The sequence below is a fragment of the Sus scrofa genome, chromosome 1, assembly GCF_054392235.1.
Source record: "Sus scrofa isolate SSC_HxYL_T2T_F1_AM1 chromosome 1, Sscrofa_HxYL_maternal_Yorkshire_Landrace_v2.0, whole genome shotgun sequence".
Lineage (NCBI taxonomy): Eukaryota > Metazoa > Chordata > Mammalia > Artiodactyla > Suidae > Sus > Sus scrofa.
This window is the reverse complement of record NC_139383.1, coordinates 190,777,930-190,804,200: the sequence shown is the minus strand read 5'-3', so window position 1 is coordinate 190,804,200 and position 26,271 is coordinate 190,777,930. Positions and strand designations below refer to the sequence as shown.

Below are 26,271 nucleotides of genomic sequence, written 5' to 3'. Positions count from 1 at the left end.
GATATTCTTGATCACTTGATTAAGAGCTTATTTTCTAGGCTTCTCTACTTTAAAGGACTCCTTTCCCTCTTGTAATTAGTAAATACTTTTTGGAATGTTTTAAGGCTGTATAAATATCTCGTTCTTCATCACACACTTTAAATTTATTTATTTGTTTATTTTAATATGTATTCATTGATTCTTGTTCAAGGGGTATAACCCAGTACTTCATTATTTATATTGATATTCACATTGCCCCAGATTTGACCAACAGGAGCTCCTTCAATTTGGCTTCTCTGCCTCTGTCATTCTTTGAACACTCTTTTTTTTTTTTTTTTTTTTTGTCTTTTTGCCTTTTCTAGGGCTGCTCCTGCGGCATATGGAGGTTTCCAGGCTAGGGGTCTAATTGGAGCTGTAGCCGCCGACCTACTCCAGAGCCATAGCAACGCGGAATCCAAGCCAGGTCTGCCACCTACACCACAGCTCACAGCAACGCCAGATCCTTAACCCACTGAGCAAGGCCAGGGATCAAACCCGCAACCTCATCATTCCTAGTCGGATTTGTTAATCACTGCACCACGATGGGAACTCCTGAACACTGTCTTTTGACACAAGATAGTCCAGGTTCAACTTTTTCTCTACCTGCTGCTCAAGTCTGACTGAAATTAGTTGTTTTCTGAAAAGTCCTGGTTCCTCTTAGGTGGGAATGGTATTTATTTGTTTTCAATGTAATTTGTTGTTGTTGTTGTTGTTGTTTTTAATATTATGGCCACACCTGTAACATATGGAAATTCCTGGGCCAAGGTTTGAGTCCGAGCCAGGCAGCTTTGTCAATGCTTGGTCTTTTAACCCACTGCGCCAGGCCAGGGATCAAACCCACATCTCTTCAGCGACCTGAACGACTGCATTCAGATTCTTAACCCATTCCTCCATGGCAGGAACTCTGAGAATGGTATTTAGAAACTAAGATCTTGGTGCTGCGTGAGCACATTGCTATTGGAATGTAACTGCTCTGATCTCTTAGAGGCCAGAATTAGGGAAAGCATGTGTGTTTGTGTGTATGGGGGGGGGCAGGGTTGTGTATTTGTGTGTTTGTGTATGTATACACATATTATATATCCATACACCTCTATATTTATTTCTCTTTGTTTTACTTTTGTAAATGTTATTTTTTTTAATTTTTTTTTTTTTTTTTTTGCTTTTTAGGGCTGCACATGGAGGTTCCCAGGCTAGGGGTCGAATCAGAGCTACAGCTGCTGGCCTCTGTCACAGCCACAGCAATGTGGGCTCTGAGCCCCGTCTGCGACCTATACCAAGTTCATGGCAACACTGGATTCTTAACCCACTGAGCAAGGCCAGGGATTGAACCCATATCTTCATGGATCCTAGTCGGGTTCGTTAACTACTGAGCCACAAAGGGAACTCCGTACATTTTTTAATGATTTTTATTTTTTCCATTATAGTTGGTTTACAGTGTTCTGTCACTTTCTACTGAAAAGCATAGTGACCTAGTCACACACATATACATAGTCTTTTTCTCACATTATCCTCTATCATGTTCCGTCATATGTGTCTAGATACAGTTCCTTGTGCTATATAGCAGGATCTCATAGCTTATCTATTTCTTATCTATCTTTATATACGTTCACAGATCCTTTCAATCCAGTTTGAATACCACGGGATTCATTTCAGCCTCCCTTTTTTTACATTTGTAACTCCCTTATCTGATGGTGAGAAATATGGCTCTTGTTTTTCTTAATATATTTATTTGATTAATCCTCCCGTATGTGACCAGTCTTCCATCAGGCCTCTCTACCTTCTGGGGTTTCTTTTTTTCCCAAACTCTGAGAAAGTGATTTTCTGCTAGTCTTGAGTATATAATTAAGTAGGTCCAATTTTTCTTTTCTTTTTAAACTATTTTTAATTCTAAAAAGTATGATCGCCTTTTTTCCTGTTGCTTTTGATATACAGCTAGTTCTTGTCTGTTGGTTGACTTCAATCCATAATAGCAATTTTTACTATTTTCTGAAATGGGAAATTGTATAGAAGTTTAATAAGCACCTGTGGATGCTTGATTTTAAGAAATGAACTCAATAGCAGTTGTTGATATAGTAAATATGTATCAGTAAAGCATCATAGTATTAATATACTTTGTGTATCATTATCGTTTTTCTCCTTTTGAACTCTACTCAAGTGCATAAAGTTATGGTAGAACAAAAAAACTACCATTTTGAATGGTATACTATTCTAGTGCCTACTGTTTGCCGGACTTAATAGTATACAATTTATGAATCTTACCTCATTGAATTCTTTTGATCAGTTAAATTTATATATAATGGATCTGACTTTCAAAAGAATAAATAACTTGCCTGAAATCACAAGTAAGTGGTTCAACTGGAATTTTGGCTCAAATTGTTGTTCTCTGAAGGAATACTCTTTTTGCTGTTACATAGAGGTGTTTATGTGTGTGTATGTATGTATATCATACACGCATATGTTTATATATACAGATACATATGTATGTGTATATATGTGTATTTCACTAGAAGATTTATTTTTTCATATCCAATTTTATTTTACTACTATCCCCCTTCAACTTTTAATATTTTTATTATTTTGAATTTTCTCTTATAAATTTAGCCTATAATACAACTCTTTTTTTTTTTTTTCTTTTTTTTTAGGGCCACAGCCATGGCATATGGAGGTTCCCAGGCTAGGGGGTCAAATCAGAGCTACAGCTGCCAGGCTGCACCACAGCCACAGCAATGTGGGATCTGAGCCGTGTCTGCAACCTACACCATAGCTCATGGCAACCCCGGATCCCTAACCCACTGAGGGAGGCCAGGGATCAAACCCACATCCTCATGAATACTAGTTGTGTTTGTTAACCACTGAGCCACAGCGGGAACTCCCTCATTGTTTAATAATGTTTTAATTCTGAGCGCTTTGAAATGGTCTTATAACAGTAAGGAAAATAAGCTTATTATTGATTTATATTTCTTAGGTATTGATGGACATGTTTGATCAGGATGACATAGGCTTGGTTTCTCTCTGTGAAGATGAACCTAGTTCTTCAGGTGAATTAAACTACTACGACCTTGTCAGAACTGAAATTGCAGAAGAAAGGCAGTATCTACGGGAACTAAATATGATCATAAAAGTGTTTCGAGAAGCTTTTCTTTCTGACAGAAAGCTTTTTAAACCTTCTGTGAGTACCGTTTTGGGTTTGAAGTTCTTTTTATGCTAAAAAGTCAGATAGTAGCTTAAAATCATAAATAGTACCTTTATATAGTTTATGTAAAACAAAAATATTTTTTTATATAGTACTGTGGGGCAAGGTTGTTTGTCTGTTTATTTTTTAATTTTTTTTTAGATTTTTAAAATTGAAGTATAGTTGATACACAATATTATGTATTATAGGTGTACAACATAATGATTCATAGTTTTTAAAGGTTATACTTCATGTATAGTTATTATAAAATATTGGCTATATTCCACTGGTAACCACTAGTTTGTTCTTTGTGTCTAGTTTGTTCTATATGTCTGAGTCTCCTTTTTTGTTATAGTCACTAGTTTTTTGTTTTATAGATTCCATGTGCAAGTGATATACAGTATTTGTCTGACTTACTTCACTTAGTCCTCCAAGTCCATCTTTGTTGCTGTAAATGACAAAATTTTATTTTTTATGACTGAGTAGTATTCTATCATATATATATACAGCACATCTTTATCCATTCATCTATTGAGAGACACTTAGGTTGCTTTCATATCTTGGCAGTTGTAAATAACACTACTATGAACATTGGGGAAATTGTGGGTTTTTTAATATGTGAATTGTTAAACTAACATTAAGTGCAGTGACAATGAAAATTAGACCCAAAACTAGGGAGATTAACTGCAATAAAATCTTTTTCTGCTGAGGAGTATTTGAGATTTATAATCATTCATTCGAGGATGGTAAAATAAAGTATGGCCTAGAAAAGAAAGACTTTGCTTTTCCCTGTCTTTTGGTACGGACTTTAAGGCAATAGTTTAAAGTTTTAACAGTGGAACTTTTTAAGAATAAAAGTTTGTAAAGAATGTCATATAAACAAAAGCAGAGCTACACTGTTGGAAAACAGGGTAGGAACGGGGTGAGTAGAATGGGATCCAGGGAGACTTGTCTTTTTATTACCTCTGTAGTTCCTAAAGTTAGCTCTAAGGAATCTAGCTAGACAAATACTGTTTTATAAAAAATATATATATATATGTATTTTTAGATACTTCTTTCCTTCCTTTCTTACATGATCTATTTTTCCTTAGATGTCTGAGTAGCTGTCTTTCACTTTAAATAGTCAGTCTTTCTTTTACTTCTTGAACTCACCCAGGTAACTATTTCATGAGTGAAAAGGAATGATGCTCATACAAAGCTGGCTGAGTGCTTAAGATTAGAAACTGATTTAGCTTTTTCATTCTTTTCCAGAAGAATGAGTTTCAGAAAATGAAAATGCTTTAATTGGTTTTTATCCCTTTTTAAAAAAACACATGTTTATTTTAATGTTTAATAATAACTCCTACTGGACACACTGCCTTAAGTATTCAACATTTTATGTTTTTCAAAGTACTATCCTATTTTGTGTGACCCTTAATAATTCTCTGAGCTAGGTAGAACAAGTATTATCATTTCTACCTTACTATTGAAATTGACACAAAATAGTTTTGACATAAGTTAGTTATACATGTTGAACTTGAATTTTGTTTTTTTTAATACCACAGTATAATTGGTATGAAGAATAAAAACTTAACAAATGCTGTTAGTTAGTAACAATTGCTGGTAGCTGATACTATCCTCTTTGCCTTTTCTGCATCCTATCAGTTTTCATTCCTCAGGAATTAATTTTTATGAGTCTGTTTTCACTGAATTTGTACTGATTTGATAGAAAAAATTTAATATAATATGGAAGGTCAAGAGACAGAATGTCTTTTCTCTATACTACGCTTTTTCAGTGTAAATGAGACTAAATTTCTGAAATAAAACCATCTAAGATCAGAGCGTAGAACTCAGTAAATATTTGATAAAAGAATGAATGACTCTTGATCTTAATTTACTCCTTTGGGGGCTACTGCTTTATCTTTAGTAAGCTCACATTTGTGGAGGGCCTAATATATGCGAAGACCATTGTGTAGAAATCAGCTCATTTAATCTTCCTAAGAACCTTATGAGGTCAGTATTAATAAACCAGCTCTGTGACCCTGGGCAAATTGCTTAACTGCTCTGTGCTCTTTCCTCATTCATGCAATAAGGATGATGGTAGTATCTATCTAATGAGCCTGTTATGAAATTATATGTCAAGTACTTACCGGTAGTACCTGGAATGTAGTAAGTGACAAAGAAATATTAGCTGTCATTATTGTTGTTACAGTCCTAATCCAGGGTCATTCATCTAGCAGGTAGTGGGGCCAGGACCTAAACTCAAGTCTGTCAGGGTCCACAATCTGTGATGTCAAGGATTGAGCCCATGCTATAGCAGGGACCTGAGCTGCTGCAGTGACAAGGCCAGATCTTTAACCCACTGCACCACAGGACTCTAGTCATATGGTCTTCTTGTGTCCAGAGGCCTTAACGTGTTGTAACCCAGATAAAATTCACACTTTTATCTTGAATGAAACCAAGCTCCTCAAATTTAAGAGACAGGCCACAAATTGCAAAACTAATTTGTGTTTGGATTGGGAGTCAGATCTTCATTTTAAGGCCAGCTTTTGTCATTAATCAGCTCTATGAGACCTTGATCAAGACTTTTAGTAACTTAGGCAATTTAAAAATACTCAAATGCCCAGATTCTTTATGTAAAGAGTTACTTAGAATCATCCACGAGATGAGATTTTAGAATTATTGAACAAAATTATTTAGAATCTATATTTTCTAATAAATTTACTCTGTGTAATCCAAGAGGTTTTTTATTCCCCTTTCTTCATGATCGACCTTTTGCTATAATTTAGAATTTATTTTACGTTTTGAAATATACTGGTATGCAGTTGGGGGAAAACATACCCTTACCATTTATAACTTATATTGTAATTTTTAAATGAAATTCTCAATCTCACATATCTTAACCTTCCTTTTGTTTTTTTCTTTTTAGGATATTGAAAAGATTTTCAGTAACATTTTAGATATACATGAATTGACGGTGAAACTTTTAGGTTTGGTTGAAGACACAGTTGAAATGACTGATGAAAGCAGCCCTCATCCCTTAGCTGGCAGCTGTTTTGAAGATTTGGCAGAAGTAAGTTTACAAATATGTTTTTGCATTAAAGTCCTAAGTGCTGTATTAAGACATTTAGTAAGACATTCTTTGTGAAAATTAGAAGATACTGTTGGCTGCTATAAAAAATATCTAAGATTTAACCAATAGTAAACTAAAATTACATTGAATTTATACTGATACTTTATAGTGTATTTATGCTTTGTAAAGTAGTAATGTTTAGGGTCTTTTTTTTTAATGATAGGTGCATTTAAGGTGAAAGAGAAGAAATTTTATTGACCATAGCTGTTTAGCTCTTGTGGATTTTAATTTCTAAAAATGAAAAAGGAAGTTTATATATTTTTCCCAAAGTGAAAATCATATTTTTGTCTTTCAAATGGTTGTAAAAATAATATAGTTCATTGTAAAAGTATTTAGAAAAATATAGATAAGTATAATAAGTCAAAAATCACTTTGTTTTTCAGTAGTCGATTAGTTACCCTTCTGAGATTTATTTATCCTTATAAATATTTGTCTATACATACATACAAACTTGTGTATATTTACAAAAATAAGATCTTACTATTTTATAACCTTTTTTATCATTCAATATCATGAACATTTTCCATGTTGATAAATATACTTCAACACAGTTGGGGTTTTTTATTTTTTTAAATTTCGTGGCAGCACCCAGGGTATATGGAAGTTCCCAGGCCAGGGATTGAACCCATACCTCCACAGTGGCCCAAACCACTTCAGTCTGATTCTTAACCCACTGTGCCATGGCATGAACTTCCTCAACACGGTTTTTAAAGTCTGAAAATATCATGTTATATGGAGACCCTATGACATATTTTAACTATCTACTATTATTGAGTGTGCAAGTTGTTTCAATTTTTTGTTGCTATTGCAAACAACACGGTAGCAAAAAATGTATATAATGCCTTCATGCCTAGTAATTTTAGGACAGTCCTTGAAGTGAAATTGTGGTAGTAATAAAGAAAAGATACATTTTTAGAATTTGAAACATTTTGCCATATTTACTTCCAGATAAGTTCTAGTATATGCAGACCACCATTTTTCTCACATCTTCACTAACTCTGGGCATTCCCACTAGTGGGGAAAAAAACCCAGCATTTCATTGTTTTTAAATTTTGCTTTTTTATTTTTTATTTCTCTTATAATGATTTTTATTGTTTCCATTATAGCTGGTTTACAGTATCCTGTCAATTTTCTACTGCACAGCAAGGTGACCCAGGCACACATACATGTATACATTCTTATTTCTGACATTATCATGCTCCATCACAAGTGACCAGGCATAGTTCTCAGTGCTATACAGCAGTATCTCATTGCTTATCCATTCCAAAGGCAATAATTTCCATCTCTTAACCCCCAATTCCCAGTGACACCCACTTGGCAACAACCACAAGTCAGTTCTCCATGTCCATGATTTTCTTTTCTGTGGAAAGGTTCATTAGTGCCATATATTTGATTCCAGATAAGTGATATCATATGGTATTTGTCTTTCTGACCTACTTCACTTAGTATGAGACTCTCTAGTTCCATCCATATTGCTGCAAATGGCATTATTTTGTTCTTTCTAATGGCTGAGTAATAGTCCATTGTGTATATTCACCACCTCTTCCTAATCCAGTCATCTTTCGATAGACATTTAGGTTGTTTCCGTGTCTTGGCTATTGTGAATAGTGCTGCAGTGAACATGTGGGTGAATGTGTCCTTTCAGGAAAGTTTTGTCCGAATATATGCCCAAGAGTGGGATTGCTAGGTCATATGGTAGTTCTATGTGTAGTTTTCTAAGGTACCTCCATACTATGCTCCATAGTGGTTGTACCAATTTACATTCCCACCAATAGTGCAGGAGGGTTCCCTTTCCTCCACACCTCCTATAGCATTTGTTGTTTGTGGACTTATTAATGATGGCCATTCTGACTGGTGCAAGGTGGTACCTCATAGTAGTTTTGATTTGCATTTCTCTAATCATCATTGATGTTGAGGATCTTTCCATGTATTTGTTGGCCATCTGTATATCTTCTTTGGAGAAATGTCTGTTCAGGTCTTTTGCCCATTTTTCCATTGGGTTGTTGGCTTTTTTGCTGTTGAGTTGTCTAAGTTGTTTGTATATTTTAGAGATTAAGCCCTTGTCCGTTGCATCATTTGAAACTATTTTTTCCTATTTTGTGTGTTATCTTTTTGGGTTTTTTTTAAGGCTTTCCTTTGCTGTGCAAAAACTTGTCAGTTTGATTATGTCCCATTGCTTAATTTTTGCTTTTATTTCTGTTGCTTTGGGAGACTGACCTGAGCAAACATTTTTAAGGTTGATGTTGGAGAATGTTTTGCCTTTGTTCTCTTCTAGTAGTTTGATGGTGTCTTCTGTTATATTTGTCTTTAAGCCATTTTGAATTTATTTTTGCGTGAGGATGTGTTCTAGTTTCATTGATTTGCACCTGCTGAAAAGAATGTCTTTTTCCCATTTTATGTTCTTGCCTCCTTTGTCAAAGATTAATTGACCACAGGTGTCAGGGTTTATTTCTGGGTTCTCTGCTCCGTTCCATTGGTCTCTATGTCTGTGTTGTTACCGTACCCCCACTGTCTTAATTACTGTGGCTCTGTAATATTGCCTGAAGTCTGGGAGAGTTATGCCTCCTGGTTTTTGTTCCTCAGGATTGCTTTGGCAATTCTCTGTCTTTGTGGTTCCACATAAGTTTTTGAATTATTTGTTCTACTTCTGTGAAAAATGTCATGGGTAATTTGATAGGGATTGTATTGAATCTGTAGGTTGCTTTGGGTAGTATGGCCATTTTCATAATACTAACTTTTCCCACCCAGGAGCATGGAATATCTTTCCATTTCCTTGCATCCTCTTTAATTTCCTTGATGAATGTTTCTTAGTTCTCAACATTTAAGTCTTTTACCTCCTTGGTCAGGTGTATTCCCAGGTATTTGATTGTTGGGGGGTGCAATTTTAAAAGGTATTGTATTTTCGTATTCCTTTTCTAATATTTCACTGTTAGTATACAGAAACGTGACTGATTTCTGAATGTTAATCTTATATCCTGCTACTTTGCTGAGTTTGTTGATCACTTCAAGTGTCTTTGGGTTGAGTCCTTAGGGTTTTCTATATGTAGTATCATGTCATCTGCTTACAGTGACAGTTTTACGTCTTCTCTTCCTATGTGGGTGCCTTTTATTTCTTTCGTTTTTCTAATTGCTGTGGCTAGGACTTCAAATACTTATGTTGAATAACAGTGGTGAGAGTGGGCATCCTTGTCTTGTTCCAGATTTTAGTGGGAAGGCTTTCAGCTTTTCTCCATTGAGTTTTACATTTGCTGTGGGTTTGTTGTAAATGGGCGTTTATTACATTAGGGTATGTTCCCTCTCTACCCACTTTGGTAAGAGTTTTTATCATGAATGGATGTTGGACTTAGTCAAATGCTTTTTCTGCATCTATTGAGATGACCATGTGGTTTTTGACTTTTCTTTTGTTAATGTGGTGTATGATGTTGATTGATTTGCATATGTTGAACTATCCTTCTGAACCTGGGAAGAAGCCCACTTGGTCGTGGTGTCTGATCTTTTTTATATGTTGTTGGATTCGGTTGGCTAAAATTTGTTGAGAATTTTTGCGTCTATACTCATCAAAGATATTGGCCTATAGTTTTCTTTTTTGGAGGTATCTTTGTCTGGTTTTGGAATTAGAGTGATGGTGGTGTCACAGAATGTCTTTGGGAGTGTTCCTTCTTCTTCCACCTTTTGGAAAAGTTTAAGGAGGATGGGTATAAGTTCCTCTTTGTATGTTTGGTAGAATTCACCTGTGAAGCCATCTGGTCCTGGACTTTTATTTGCATGAAGTGTTTTTATGACATATTCAATTTCATTTCTAGTGATTGGTCTGTTCAGTTGATCTGTTTCTTCTCGATTCAGTTTTGGCAGGCTGTAAGTCTCTAGAAAGTTGTCCATTTCTTCTAGGTTGTCAAATTTGTTGGCATTCAGTTGTTTGTAATAGTCTCTCATGGTTTTTAGTGTTTCTGTAGTATCCATTGTGACTTCTCCTTTTTCATTTCTTATTTTGTTTATTTGGGTTTTTTCCTCTCCTCTTCTTGGTGTGAGTCTAGCCAGAGGTTTGTCAACTTTGTTTACCTTTTCAAAGAACCAGCTCTTGGTTTTACTGATTTTTTTTCTATTGTTTTTTGAATCTCTAATTTATTGATTTCCTCTCTGATCTTTATGATTTCCTTCCTTCTGCTGACTTTAGGTTTTGTTTGTTTTTCTTTTTCTAATTCATTTTGGTGGTGGGTTAAGTTGTTGTTTGTGATTTTTCTTCTTTTTTGAAGAAGGGCTGTCTTGCTATGAATTTCCCTCTGAGCACCGCCTTTGTGGCTTCCCATAGATTTTGAGTGGTTGTGTCTTCATTATCATTTGTCTCGAGGCATTTTTTTAATTTGTTTCTTGATTTCCTCATTGACCTGTTGGGTTTTTTAGTAGCATGTTGTTTAGTCTCTATGCAGTAAGTTTTTCCTCAGTTCTTTTCCTGTGGTTGATTTCTAGTTTCATGCCATTGTGGTCAGAGAAGATACTTGGCATAATTTCTATATTCTTCAATTTGTTGAGGTTAGCTTTGTGCCCCAGTATGTGATTGATCCCTGAGAATGTTCCATGTGCACTTGAGAAGACTGTATATTCTGACTTTTTTGGATGTAATGTCCTGAAAATGTCGATTAAGTCTAACGTTTCTGTTGTGTCCTTTAAGATCTCTGTTGCTTTACTGATTTTCTATCTAGAGGATCTGTCCATTGATGTGCATGGGGTGTTAAGTCTCCCACTATGATTGTATTCTCATCAATTTCTCCTTTTACGTGTGTTAGTATTTATTGTAGGTTTCTGAGTGCTCCTATATTAGGGGCCTATATATTGATGACTGTAATATCCTCTTCTTGAATGGATCCTTTAACCATTAAATAGTGTCCTTCTTTGTCTTTCTTTATGGCCTTCATTTTACAGCCTATTTTGTGTGATAATGAGTATTGCAACTCCTTCTTTCCTGTCTTGTCCATTGGCATGAAATATCTTTTCCCATCCCCTCACTTTCAATCTATATGTGTCCTTTGCCCTAAGGTGAGTCTCTTGTAGGCAGCAGGTTGAAGGTTTTTCCTTCTTTATCCAGTCTGCCACTCTGTGTCTTTTGATTGGAGCATTTAGTCCATTGACATTTAAGGTGATTATTGATAGATATGTATTTATTGCCATTTTAAACCTTGTTTTCCAGTTGATTCTGTGTTTCTCTTCATTTTTCGGTTGGATGATTTCCATTTATTTTATGCTTGAGTACTTTTTAGTTATTGTGAATGTAATGTTTGGTTTTGATTTGTGGTTGTCCTGATTTTTAAGTATGTTAACCCCTTCCTGTATCTGCTTGCTTTAGCCTGATAGTCATATAGGCTCAAACACATTATTTAAAGAAAAAAAAAAAAAAGAGTCTATATTATCTTACTTTCCTTCCCCACATTCTGTGATTTTGAAGTCCTTTTTTAACATCGTCATGTTTGTGCTTTTGCTGTTCCTTGGGTTTATCATCACTTTTACAGTAGTTCCCCCCCCCCTTTTAGATCTGCATGCTGCCTTATTTAAGTGATTGTTTTCCATTTGTGGTTTCTTCCATCCTATTTCTTCTTATGTCTTTTTTTTTATTTAGAGAAGCCCTTTCAGTATTTCTTTTAGAATGGGTTTAGTGTTGCTGTACTCTCTTAGCTTTTGTTTGTTGGAGAAATCCTTTATTTCCCCTTCTATTTTGAATGATGTTCTTGCTGGATAGAGTATTCTAGGCCACAGATTTTTTTCCTTTCAGCACTTTGAATATATCTTGCCACTCCCTTCTGGCCTGTAGTGTTTCTGCAGAGAAATCAGCTGATAGGTATATGGAGGTTCCCTTATAATTAATGCTTTTTTTTCCTCTTGGTGTCTTAGAATCCTCTCTTTAACTTTTGCCATTTTTATTTTTATTTTTTTTATTTTTATTTTTTTGTCTTTTTAGGGCCGCACCCACAGCATATGGAGGTTCCCAGGCTAGGGGTCGAATCGGAGCTGTAGCCACGCCACAGCCACAGCACGGCTTGCCAGATCCGAGCCGTGTCTGTGACCTATACCACAGCTCTCGGCAATGCCAGATCCTTGACCCACTGAGTGGGGCCAGGGATTGAACCCGCAGCCTCATGGTTCCTAGTTGGATTCGTTAACCACCGAGCCATGATGGGAACTCCCCCATTTTTATTATAATATGTCTTGGTGTGGTCCTATTTGGGTTCAACTTGTTTGGGGCCCTCTCTGCTTCCTGTATCCTGATATCAGTTTCCTTCAGATTTGGAAAGTTTTCAGCCATAATTTCTTCAAATATATTTTCAATCCCCTTTTCTTTTTCTTCTCCTTCTGTAATTCCTTTTATGCCTAGAACACTTTTTATATTATACACTTTATATTATCCCATAGATCTTTTATATTGCTTTCATGCTTTTTCATTGGGTTTTCTGCCTCCTGTCTGATTGGGTAATTTCCATTATTCTATCTTCCAAGTCACTAATTCATTCTTCTGCTTTCTTCATTCTGCTCTTCAGTGCCTTTAGCTCAGTTCGTGTCTCTGAAAATGAATTTTCTAATTTTTATATGTTCCTCCTTATATTTTCCAGTTCCTTTCTAAAGGAACCTGCATTCCTTTAGAAATGCTCAATCCATTCTTAATTGCTTGATATTCAGCCTTAATTCCTTCCATATTGTCACTGCTTCTCTTTTGAACTCAGTGTTTGTCAGACTGCCGAGGTCTGTTTCATTGTTTGCTGCTTCATGTGAATTCTCCTGTTCCTTTAACTGGGAATGGTTTCTGAGCGTCTTCATCTTGCTCGTGTTTTTCTTTTTCTGTGAGTTTAGAGAAGCTAAACTGTGGTCTTGGAGGGCTACTTCTATGCAAGAGCACCCCTTTGTATTATGTAGTGGGTTACTATTTATTTTTGGTGTGAGAGTTTGAATATTTGCTGTCTCTTTCTTCAGTGTGAGCAGGCTCTTATCCCCAGGGTGCTGAGTGTGTTTCTGGGGAGAAGGAGGCAATGGGTAGGGCTGGTAGTCAGTACCTGCTTGCTGGGCTCTTAACAGCAGCAAGGACCTGCAGGAAGGTGGCACAGGCTAGTCGTAGTTGCAGGGTCCTGGGAAGTGGTAATGAGCCTTAGGCAGATTTCAAGGTGTCCAGAGGATTTAGCAGTGGCAGCAGCAGTGTGTGTGAGTTCCCAGGGGAGTGAGAGCAACAACAGATAGTGTTCCATTGCAGTGCCTTCTTCTGAGGTGATTGGGGCCACAAGTGCTACCTGTTCAGGAACCCTTAGCTGTAGCAAGCCACGCCCACCTCTGGAGTCAGTGATAATTGCAGTGGTTTGCCCCCGCCGCCTGCAGACCACCAAGAAGCACCCCGTCTCACTTAGCCCACACAGAAGGTGCTGCCCATGGTGGTCCTAGTTGCAAGATCCTGGGAAGTGACAGAGATCAAGCGTGTGGGCACTGCCCAGAGGGTTTGGCAGTGGCAGTAGCAGGGCCATTGTGCTCCCACGGGTGCAAGATGGTGTTCAGTCACAATGCCTGCCTCTGTGGTGCCCTTGAGGTGATTAGGGCTGCAAGTGGGATCCCCAGTGGTAGTGGGCCATGCTCACCTCTGGAGTCAGAGATAACTGTGGTGATTTGCCCCCCCACTTGCAGACACTGCATGAAATTCCCCATCCCGTTTAGCTCATGTAGAAGGTACTGCACAAGCTGGTACTAGTTGTAGGGTCTTGAGAAGGAACAGTGATCAAACGTCTGGGCTCTGCCCAGAGCATTTGGCAGTGGCAGCTGTAGGGTGGTTGTGTTCCCAGGGGGGTGAGAGCAATAACGTTTGGTGCTTGGTTGCAGTACCCTCTTTTTTTTTGCCAACCTTTGAGGTTACTGGGGCTGCAAGTGGAGCCTACTCACAGGCCCCCAGTGGTGACAGGCCATGCCTCCCTCTGGCCTCTGAGTCAACCATTGAGTTCCGTCCCTGCCACCTGTAGATCACGCAAGAGGCACCATGTCACACTTAACCCCTGCCCCTGCTGCCCTTAGCCCGCACAAGAGGTCCCCAGCCACCTGTAGCCTGCACAAGAAGCTCCCAGTATCCCATAGCCCAGGCAAGTGGCTTCTTGCCACCTGTAGCCTGAATCAGAGCTGCATGGGCAGGGAGATTCCGATGGTGGTCTGCCCCTCCTCCTCTTGCCCTCCCCAGAAATGGCACCTTTCCTCTCCTGTGGTCCCAGACCTTCTCCTGGGTTCCTCTGCTGTGGCATTCCACTTCCTAGCCCGTAGCACACCACTCCTACACCTGTGGCACACTGCTCCTTAGCCTCTCAGGCTGTCCCACACAGCCAACCCTACCCCTCTCCCTGGAACTGACCTCTGGAGCCTAAGTCTCAGGGTCCAGCCCCGACCAGAGCATCTCAGGCTACGGTGTCCGGAGTGGTGGTGCAGATGATCTGTGTGGCTGTCACTCTACTTTGCCCTCCTCAGTTCATCTGCTGCACTTTTCTTGGTGACTTTGAGGTCCCTCCATCTTGGCTGATCTCCCAGTCGGTTAGGTGGCCTCCAAGGATGTAGGTCGTTTTCTCTTTCATAGCTCTCTCTCAGGAATGTTAATCCTGTCCTGATTCCTTTTCTCTCTCTTTTTCCTTTTGTTCTATGCAGTTATGTCAAGAGTTTCTTGTCATTTTTGGAGGTTTAAGTTCTTCTGCCAGTGTTCAGTAGATGTTCTGTGCAAGTTGTTTTACATGTAGTTGTGAGGTTTTTTTGATGTGCTTCTGGAAGAAGGTGAACGTGATGTCTTTCTCCTCTGCCATCTTGATACGCCTCCTAATTTTGCTTTTTTAAAAAAATTAGTGATATTGAACATATTTTTCATACTTATCGGCTATTTTTATTTCTTTTGGAAAACAGGTGTTAAAAGTGCTTTCTTTATATTTTATGTAAATTTCTTAATTTTATGATCTCTTCCTAATTTTTCTATAGGTAGAGATCCACTTGTATTGTATCCATTTTGTAGAGAGTGAAACTGATAATTGTAGAAATATTCAGTCACTGATGCCTAACCAGAATATTCAGGCTTGCTCTTATAAGAAAGTTTTTATATTTTGTATATTCATAGCCTGGTTGCTTGTGTACTCTTAAAGATAATCATGTTTCAAAAACTTAGTATATTTTCTAATTTTTATTTTATTTTAGTGGTAAAACGTACAACAAAATTTGCCATTTTGACCATTTAAAGTATACAATTTAATGGCATTAATTAAATTCACAATATGATATGTTATACCCACTACCATTATCTAGTTCCGGAACTTTTTCATCACCCCACATAGAAACTCTGTACTCATTAAGCAGTAACTCCCCTTTTTTCCCTTCCCCAACCCCTGGTAATCTCTAATCTTTCTATTTCTGTGAATTTGCTGATTCTAGATATTTGATAAAGGTAGAATCATTGCAATATTCTTTTTATCTGCTTATTTCATTTAGTGTAATGTTTTCAAGGTTCATCCATGTCATAGTATTTATCAGAACTCCATCCATTTCTGTGGCTGAATAATGTTCCATTTTGTGTATGTACATTTTGTTTATCCATTTATTTGTTGATAGACACTTGTGTTTTTTCCAGCCTTTTGGCTGTTATGAATAATGCTGCAGTAAACAAACAAGTATCTGAGTCATTGTTTTTATTTCTTTTGGGTATATACTTAGGAGTAAATATATGCTAGGTTGTATGGTAATTCTTTGTTTAGCTTTTGAGGAACTGCCAAGCTGTATTTTTCACAGGGGCTATGCCATTTTCCATTCCCACCAGCAATGGATAAGAGTTCCAAATTCTTTATCCTTGCCAACATTTGTTATTTTCTGGAAAACATACTTATTTTTAATATACAAAAATGAAAAATCTTACTTCTAAGTATTGGGGACATTGATTATTATAAAATAATAGGAATTTATTTTACTATAAGCATCGGACAAAATATGGGCAGTTTCTGTTTTGTTATTTGACTGTTTATTAGTCTTTGCTTTCTTTTTCTAATTTGGAAAAAATGTAGAGTGGATAAAGCAGCAGTAGTATCACTTTTTGTTTCCTTTGAAAGTATTCTAATTGTAAACTCCTTTCAACCTAAGTAACCTTTACTGAAATTTCAAATCCTAGCCTTCTTTTACTATAAATACACCTTTTGTTTACCTGGAGTAAATGTGCATAAGCATTTTAGTAGTTTGATCCTTGTGACCACAAAGTCAGTGACCTGTTTTAAGACCATTCCCTTATATCATCTGTCGCTCGGTGTCATTACTTACATTTAAAAAAAAATTTCAAAGTAACAGCCATAGTTATTATTTGTCCCTAAAATTAAAAAAAAAAATATATATATAAATGGATGGAGGACTTGAGTAAAAATTTGCCAGTAATATATGCCATATTAGTAGAAAAGCTGTTCTTTTAAATATAACATGTTTTTCCTTTTTAAAAAAATAGGAGCAAGCATTTGATCCTTATGAAACGTTATCACAGGATATTCTTTCACCAGAATTTAATGAACATTTCAGTAAGTTGATGGCCAGACCTGCAGTGGCTCTACACTTTCAGGTAAATTTAAATTGAATGTTATTTTTTTTATAAAGTAACTAAAGAAATATTTCACCAGTCCTTCAAAATCAGTTAATCGTAAGCCTATTCTAGGTCATTTTTTCTTTTCTGTCTTACTTACTTGTAATTTGTCCTTAATGTAGAACTGTTTTATAGGATTCCATCACAGATACTGGTTGACTAGAAAAATCTGGTACATTCTGTATTTGAAATATAGATATTAATATGGAGAGCTATTTCAGGATCTTATTCCCTATAGGAGATAAAACTGCAATCACAGAGTAGAGAATATCCTCCTATAGTCTCATCCAGATTTCTCTATTAGGCCAGTAATTTAAAGGAGATAGATATATCAGTGGAGAGTATGCAAGTTAATTGCTTTAGTAATGCAGTTAGATAAAACAGGAGTAAGTGGAGAGAGACAAAGTTATATTTTTACTCTCTCAGATTTAATGAAGGTTACATTGGCATTGATGACCCTTGACTACTTATTGAGAAACTTCCTGTATTTAGACTGGCTCTTCTCCTTTAGCATGTGAATATGGTCAAATTGTTATTGTCCCAAAACAAACAAATAAATAAACAAACCTTTGTCACTCTAGCTGCTCCCCCTTCTTTTTTTTTTCCCCATTTGTAACCAGTTGTCTTCATACTACTTTTTATTTTATGATTTTCCATTAATCTGCTGCATCTGTGTTCTAATCAGGATACAACACTAAAAATTGCCCTTGACAGTGAACTTCACTGCCAAATCCCATGGATATTTTGATTTCATATTTATACTGTAGTATTTGTTAGTAGACCTCTTGTCCAGTTGACTCCTATGATACTACTAGTTGTAGGTATTACTCTGATTATAGATAGTAATTTGTTTTCAGCCCCTGCTTTTCTGTTCCTCTGTGCCGTCCTTGGGAACTTTATACATACCCTTTAATTTCTCACTATTACCTATATGCTGGTGACCTCCTTTTTGTATTTTTAAGCCGTAACTCTGTTTTGAGCACTGAACGTGTGTGTATGTATACACTTTCATATAACCAGCTGCCCTTTAAAGTAATTCACTCGGATATCCCATGGGGACTTCAAAAACTGAACTTAGCATCTTCTCCCTGCCTACTCTATTGTGAATTTCCATTCTTAACATCCTCTACTTCTACTCTATTCAAAAATTTGTCAATTCGGAATATATATTACTCCTAAAAATATACTTAAATGAAGGAATAATTTTTTTTTTTTTTTGCTTTTTAGGACTGTACCTGTGGCATATGGAGGGTCCCAGGCCTAGGGGCCAAATAGGAGCTGTAGCTGCTGGCTGCACCAACCCTGGATCCAAGCCACATGTGCGACCTATACCACAGCTCATGGCAATGCTGGATCCTTAACCCACTGAGCGAGGCCAGGGATCAAATCTGTGTCCTTGTGGATGCTAGTCAGATTCCTTAACTACTGAGCCACAGTGGGAACTCCAGGAATAATGTTTTTAAGTTAAATCTTATATATTCATATAAACCATAAAGTAAACATTAGTTAAATACCTAATGATCTAAAGGGCACCATCTAGGGAAAAAAAATGTATTGAATACAAAGCAAAAAGGGTTCCAAAAGCAGGGGGTGGGGTGATTATGTTAAAAACTTTTGGAGTTCCTGTTGTGGTGCAGTGGTTAACAAATCTGACTAGGAACCATGAGGTTGCGGGTTCGATCCCTGGCCTTGCTCAGTGGGTTAAGAATCCAGCATTGCCATGAGCTGTGGTGTAGGTCGCAGACGCGGCTCGGATCCTGTGTTGCTGTGGCTGTGGTGTAGGCCGGCAGCTACAGCTCCCACTGGACCCCTAGCCTGGGAACCTCCATATGCCACAGGAATGGCCCTAGAAATGGCAAAAAAAAGACAAAAAATAAAAAAATAAAAACTCTTGGTGGCCGAAATATCGTATCTGTCTTTGTTTTGTCTGGTCATGTCTAAGAATTAAGAGGTGAGAAGGTTTGAGTTCCCTGGTGTTGCAACAGGTAAAAAGGATCTAGCCTTGTCACTGCTTTGGCTTGGGTTCTAATCCCTGACCTTGGAACTCCCGCATGCCATGGGCATGGCCAAAAAAGTAATTAAAAATTTTTTTTAAATAAATTTTAAAAAGAGAAATGAGGTGGTGTAACAAGGGTGGATATTACCTTTTAAAAAAAAAAAAATACTTTGGTGTTCCCATTGTGGTGCACTGGAAATGAATCTGACTAGGAACCATGAGGTTGCAGGTTGGATCCCTGGCCTAACTCAGTGGGTTAAGGATCCAGCATTGCCATGAGCTGTAGTGTAGGTTGCAGACACAGCTCAGCTCAGATCTGGTGTTGCTGTGGCTGTGGTGTAGGCTGGCGGCAACAGCTCCAATTAGACCCCTACCCTGGGAACTTCCATATGCCTTGGTGCAGCCCTTTAAAAAAAGACAGAAAAGACAAAAAAAAAAAAAAGTACTTCATCATTCATTGAACATTGTAATAAAGGAGCGAGGAGCCTTGTGAAGTTCTCATATCTGAATGTACTATATTAGAAGCAGTTAGAGGTTCTTCCAGATGCTTCCTATACTTGAGACTGTGACATTAACATGTGTATTTGAATTTAAGAATGAAGTCAGACTTGCTGCAAAAATTAAGTCTGATCTGGCTATTTTATTCTGACAGTGAAGATTACAATACTATTATCAATATAGTTACATGGCATGTTTTTCATAGATTAAGTTTAAATCTGAAATTAATTTAATCATTGTTCGGTGAAATATATTTAAATCACATCTACAAGGTACTACATCCACCAAAACACATTCTTTGTACCTACTTAAACTTAAAACATTTCAAATAAAAGTAACATAAAAAATGTGTGGTGAGGTACTTACATTCAGCATTCCTTTAGGGTATGTGGAAGCCAAAGCTTTTGAAGAAAAGCTGAGAAGACTGTTGTTAAAATTATTTTAGCTATGAAAGATGAAGTGTATTATAAATTTATTTAATAACTTAAAGGAAGAAAAAGCTTGATTTACAGCCCTTTAATTTCAGTATGGAACATGCTTTCCATTTTAGTTTTGATGCATTTGTATCTTGTATCCTTTTCTTCTTGCTTTTTAGGGCCACACCGTTGGCATATGGAAGTTCCCAGACCAGGGGTAAAATTGGAGCTATAGCTGCCGGCCTGCCCCATAGCCACAGCCACAGCTACGCCAGATCCAAGCCGCATCTGTGAACTACACCACAACTCATGTAAACGCCAGACCCTTAGTCCACTAAGTGAAGCCAGGAATCGAATCCACATCCTTATGGATACTAGTTGGATTCATTTCCCCTGCACCCACAATAGGAACTCCCAAAACTAGTCATACTTCAAAATGCTGAAGGAGCCCCATGGGGCCAGTGGCTGCCAGATTGGATGGTGCAAATACAAAATACTTCCATCAATGCAGAAAGTTCTATGGGATAGTACTGATTTAACTGTCACTCTGTATATTGACAAGTTATTTAACTTCTCTAAACCTTACCTTCAACAGCAATACAAGAATAAGTAACACATACTACTTGTTTTCAGAGGCTCCTTCATGGGAGAATTATTAAATGGAATAATGAATGCATAGCCCTAGCACAGGGGGAACTCCCATTGTGCCACAACGGGAACTCCCTAGGTCTTATATTCTGCAAAGCTACTTGTGTTAGGCACTGCTGTTATATAGCCTTGATATCAGAGATAAACTGTTATGTCTTTTTGCTTTGCAGTCCATTGCTGATGGCTTTAAAGAGGCAGTTCGCTATGTTCTTCCCCGCCTAATGTTGGTGCCAGTGTATCATTGTTGGCACTATTTTGAATTATTAAAGGTAAGGTGAAAATTTCCTAAGCCAAAAAAAAACTTGCATTTATGAAACTTACAACTTTTTATCTAATGTTATATTTAATACTTTTTATTCCTAAAAATAAAGTATCTTAAATGTTATTTTGGTTTTGGAGACACACAGTAACAATACTTTAACTCTTATATAAGTAATTAATAACTTTTATACATAGCATTGTTCTGAATTTCCATCTTGTTATAACTTGTCAAGAAAATAAATTTACAGTAAAATCAAAGAGTTTCATTTCACGGATAAGATCTGTGATGTGGTCTCTTTATTATTCATCCTTTGAAGCCTTAAAGCACTACTGTCTATATATATAGATATTGTATCTGTCTATAGCATTCCTATCTTTATCTACATATAGATCCTATAACTATACTGAGTTGTTGGTTTCGGCAGCCTGTTCAGATTTTTTTTTGCAAAGGTTAGTACACATAAAAATATATTGAATTCCTAAAGGTTCTACTATATAGTATTAACTTTATTATGATATGTAACATACTTAGAAAAAAGTGTAAAAATATAAATATGTTTTATGATAAATAAATGTAATTTGTAAGCTCACCAGAAGAAACCACTGCCCTGACTTTAATAGCAGCTACTTTTTTGCTTTTCTTTACAGTTTAGCTGCCTATCTATATATAACTAAAAATATATGTAGCCTGCTTTTGGACTTTATATCAATTAGATCATAGTATATATATACTATTTTATGTCTTGTATCTCTGAATGTTATATTCGTAAGGTTCATTGATGTTATTGTATGTTTTCTAGTTCAATTTTCTTGCATTGTTTGAATAAATCATGACTTGTTTATCCTATTCTGGTTGATGAACAACAGTTTTTTGCTAATAATGATAACTCTTACTATGGACATTCTTTTTTATATCTCATGGTCCACACATGTGCATGCCTTTTGTTTCTCTAGAGCATATACTCAGGATTGAAGTTGCTGGTCATAGGGTGTGCATATTTTCAAATTTAATAGATGATGTCAGGCAGTTTTCCAAAGTGGGTTATACAGTTTACACTCCTACCAGATTGTATGTGATATCTCCATGCATATTTACGTATTTTTAAATTTCTGTCGTATGGTGTATTTATAGTATTTTGAATTTCTATTTTATTGATTATTAATGAACTTGAGAATAGGTTTATTGGTCTTTTGGATAACCTTTTATAAGGCTTTTATCTATTTATAAAATTTTTTCCATCTCACTCATTAGTAAAAATTAAAATAAAAGCCAGAATAACTCTAATAATTTGTAGGCATCTAGGCAAAGAATTCATTTGATGATTTCTTTCTTTTTTTTTTTTTTTTGTCTTTTGTCTTTTGTTGTTGTTGTTGTTGTTGCTATTTCTTGGGCCGCTCCCGCGGCATATGGAGGTTCCCAGGCTAGGGGTTGAATCGGAGCTGTAGCCACCGGCCTACACCACAGCCACAGCAACGCGGGATCTGAGCCGCGTCTGCAACCTACACCACAGCTCACGGCAACGCCGGATCGTTAACCCACTGAGCAAGGGCAGGGACGGAACCCGCAACCTCATGGTTCCTAGTCGGATTCGTTAACCACTGCGCCATGACGGGAACTCCCATTTGATGATTTCTAATGAATCCCTACCTCAAGAATTCTGTTTTTATGAAGTCTTGTTACCCATAATGAGTGAGGCTGGAGTTCACCAGCTTTTGTGCCCATATAGATGGGCAATTTGATTTTATTATATCACTATGGAGACTAATGGATCCATAAAGAACTCATAAAAAGGACTGTAGCCGTCATATGAATAATACATTTGCACCTCCAGATGTATATTTGGATTCCTAAAATTTTTTAGATTATGTTCATGTCTAATTGGAAATCCTATCTATAGTCTTATAGTTGCTTTCTAACAGTTACCAATATTTAAAAATTGTGGGAGTTCCCGTCGTGGCGCAGTGGTTAACGAATCCGACTAGGAACCGTGAGGTTGCGGGTTCCGTCCCTGCCCTTGCTCAGTGGGTTAAGGATCCGGCGTTGCCGTGAGCTGTGGTGTAGGGGTGTAGGCCGGTGGCGACAGCTCTGATTCAACCCCTCGCCTGGGAACCTCCATATGCTGCGGGAGCGGCCCAAGAAATAGAAAAAAAAAAAAAAAAATTGTGGCTTGACTACAATTGATGCTTTTTTTTTTCCCCTATTGGATGATTGGTTTTTAAAGTCCCTGAGGTCTGCGTTTAAAATCAGGATGACCTGACTCATCCTGAAGCCACAGTTTACTACCAGTTAATTGCTGTACTCCAAGTACTCTTAGCCACTGTGATTGGGACTAGTGGTTGATCATTTAATTAAAAATCAAAGCATCAGAAAGAAATATGTACAGTTTAATAAACACATAAAACCCATACGAATGGACATTTATAGGTATTTATATGCTAATTGGTTGACTTAAGGTAAAAACCCTTTTCTTTGAGTATAAATCTTGCTTGTCATAAAAATTGTCATTATGATTTCTATTATCCATTTCTTTTAGGTGGTACATAAACGTGAAGATGCTCGTAAAGTAGTCTGAGGGCAGAATCTAAGTTTTTTATAATTTTTACAAATCTTTTACTATTATCTTCCCTATACCTTTTTTAAAAAACTTGCTTTTTTTAAAAAAAGGAGTTTCTGCTGTAGCATAGCAAGTTAGGGATCCTGTGTTGTCTCTATGTCAGTGTGGGTTCAGTCCCCAGCCCAGCACAGTGGGTTAAGGATCTGGCATTGTTACAGCTGCGGCTTGGATTCAATCCCTGGCTTGAGAACTTTCATGTGCCCCAGGTGCAGCCAAAAAAAAAAAAAAAGACTTGCCTTTAAAATTACTTGATTGAGTTTTCCTATAAATATCTTTTTTATATTTCTTTAACTTATATAAGGTGCAATTACATAATTACACCATAAGCACAACTGTCACATATTTGGAAACATATATTGCTGATTGGACATCTGACTCAATTAGTAGAACAGTGTAAACCAACTCTAATGGAAAAAATAAAAATCATTATTAAAAAAAAATGCTGCTTTGAATATCAATGAACAAATATGGCCTTGAGACTCTGCTTTCAGTTATTTTGGATATATGCTCAGAAGTGGAATTGTTGGATCATAGGGTAATTTTATTTTTAATTTTTTGAGAAAGCAGTGTATGATAACCCATAGCAGTTTTATACCATTTTACATTCTCACCAACAGCTCACATGAGTTTCAGTTTCTCCATGTCCTTGCCAACACTCATTATTTTCTAAATTTTTAATTTTGATAGTAGCCATCCTTATGGATGCGAGGTGGTATCTGATTGTGGTTTTGATTTGCATTTCCCTAATGATTAATGAGATGGACATCTTTTCATTTGCTTTTCATTTGCTTGTATATCTTTGGAGAAATGTCTGTTCGGGTCCTTTGGCCATTTTTTTGTGAATTTGTTTGTAGTTTGTGATTGTATTATAGGAGTTCTTTATATATTCTGAATATTAATACCTTATCATCTATATCATTTGTAGATATTCTCTCCATTCTGTAGATTGCCTTTTTGTGATACAGTTTGGGCTTAAGTACTCATCCAAAAGAGATTTCATTTCATGTAAGCTTGTTTTGGGACAAGAACCATAAGAAGGCAGTTTGGACCAGTGTGACTTAAGGCTGTTATGTCCTTTGGGAATAGATAACACAGTCCTGGAGTGGTTTTATGGTAGTTTTAATTGGAGGTGTCTGCCTCAGTCATATACCAAGGGATATGTATTTGTGGACATGGTATTTAAGTATTACTTGAATTTTCTTTCCCAGAATTAGAATTTATGATTAGCAAGATAGAAAAACAACTACATTGTGAGAAATTATAGGATTTGATATGTAGTATGCCTTAAATTATTTTACAGTACATTGTTAGATTATTATTATTTGTAGCAATATTTTAAAGTTTGTATTTTAAAAGGTAATATGTTTCTTTTTTGTTCTTTTCCAATTTAAGTCTCTCTGGGGTTAATCATAAACGGCTTTCATTTGCTTATTTTCCTCAGCTAAATTTTAGATTTTTTTTTTCAATGACCACACCCACGGCATATGGCAGTTCCCAGGCCAGGGATCGAATCCATTGGGTTTGGCAGTGCCATTTGGCAGTGCCAAATCCTTTAACCCAATGAACTGGATGGGGATTGAACCTGCACCTCCACAGCGACCTGAGCTGTTGCATGCATCAGTTATATTCTTAGCTCACTGTGCTGCGGTGGAAATTTCAGTATTTTTCTTAATATATATTTCAATCCTTATGTAAGAGGAAAAAGACTGATTTATAAATCTCTATAGTATACTTCTCATATTCTAAGCAACAAAATCTGTGTTTATCCTTCTGTTACCAAGAACATATTGACTCTCACTTTAGAATTGGTTTATTTAAAACCAAGTAACATTCTTTTATTCTCTAAATCTGGTCATTCCTTGGAAATTTAGTAATGAAAATAAAGATTCTCCTGTTAAGAGTGCTTAATCCATCTTAATTTAGTTTAAAGCTTAACAGGAAGACCTATTATTAATAACTTTAATGAGGTTCATTGGGAAATATTAGCCAATATTTCATTGAGACAGTTGAGTTTCTTTAGGTAATACTTTTAAAACCTACTTTGAGAAACACAGAAAAAAGTTATAAGAATAGTATAGTGAGCTCCCTTCATCTAGATTGACTAACTGTTAACATTATGTAACATTTACTTTGTCCCTGTCTTTGTATTCTTTTGTGTATGTGTGTAAGTGTATTCATAACATCAAGATCTTGAGATAATGTTTATTGAAAGAAATATTCTGACTCTTGATAAAGACTCCAAGGAATATTTTACTACCTAATATTTACTCTTTCATTATTGACACATCACTTAAGGACATCTGGAGGAAGATAATGTACATTTTTTAAAAGCACATAAAGAAAAGTGAGGTTTTGATGAGTTGAATTTCCCACCAAATTGCTAAAATTCTATTTTCATGAAAGTCTAGAGAGAAGTTTTTTGTTTGTTTTGTTTTTTGTTTTTTTAAGGCAGTACCCACAGCATATGGAAGTTCCCAGGTTAGGGGTCGAATCGGAGCTATAGCTGCTGGCCTACACCACAGCCGCAGCAATGCCAGATATGAGTCACATCTGTGACCTACACTACAGCTCACGGCCACACCAGATCCTTAACCCACTGAGCGAGGCCAGGAATCAAACCCACGTCCTCATGGATACTGGTTGGGTTTGTTACTGCTGAGCTGCAACAGGAACTCCCAAGAGAAGTTTATTATTCCTGAAAAAAGAGTTGATCACATATATTACTTTACATCTAGACTGAACTCCCAGCATAATGAATTAGAGACTCCTTCATAATTTATTATAATTTCCCTTGTTTTAGGTACACATATCTATAATAGAAACATCATTTTATAGAAATTCAGGAGAGGAGTTCCCGTCGTGGCGCAGTGGTTAACGAATCCAACCAGGAACCATGGGGTTGCGGGTTCTGTCCCTGCCCTTGCTCAGTGGGTTA

The 26,271-nt window shown here is 36.7% G+C and overlaps 1 protein-coding gene across 3 annotated transcripts in view; it reads left to right on the top strand.

Moving 5' to 3' along the window:
* The window catches only part of SOS2 (SOS Ras/Rho guanine nucleotide exchange factor 2), a 107,667-nt gene that overhangs the window by 24,898 nt on the left and 56,498 nt on the right, over positions 1 to 26,271 (top strand). For all 3 annotated transcript variants that reach the window (XM_084980926.1, XM_084980937.1, XM_021101439.2), the window contains 4 exons: positions 2,984 to 3,187; positions 6,099 to 6,242; positions 16,771 to 16,881; positions 20,631 to 20,729. In XM_084980926.1, the coding sequence (XP_084837052.1) occupies positions 2,984 to 3,187; positions 6,099 to 6,242; positions 16,771 to 16,881; positions 20,631 to 20,729 (558 nt within the window). The remainder of the gene's footprint in view (positions 1 to 2,983; positions 3,188 to 6,098; positions 6,243 to 16,770; positions 16,882 to 20,630; positions 20,730 to 26,271) is intronic.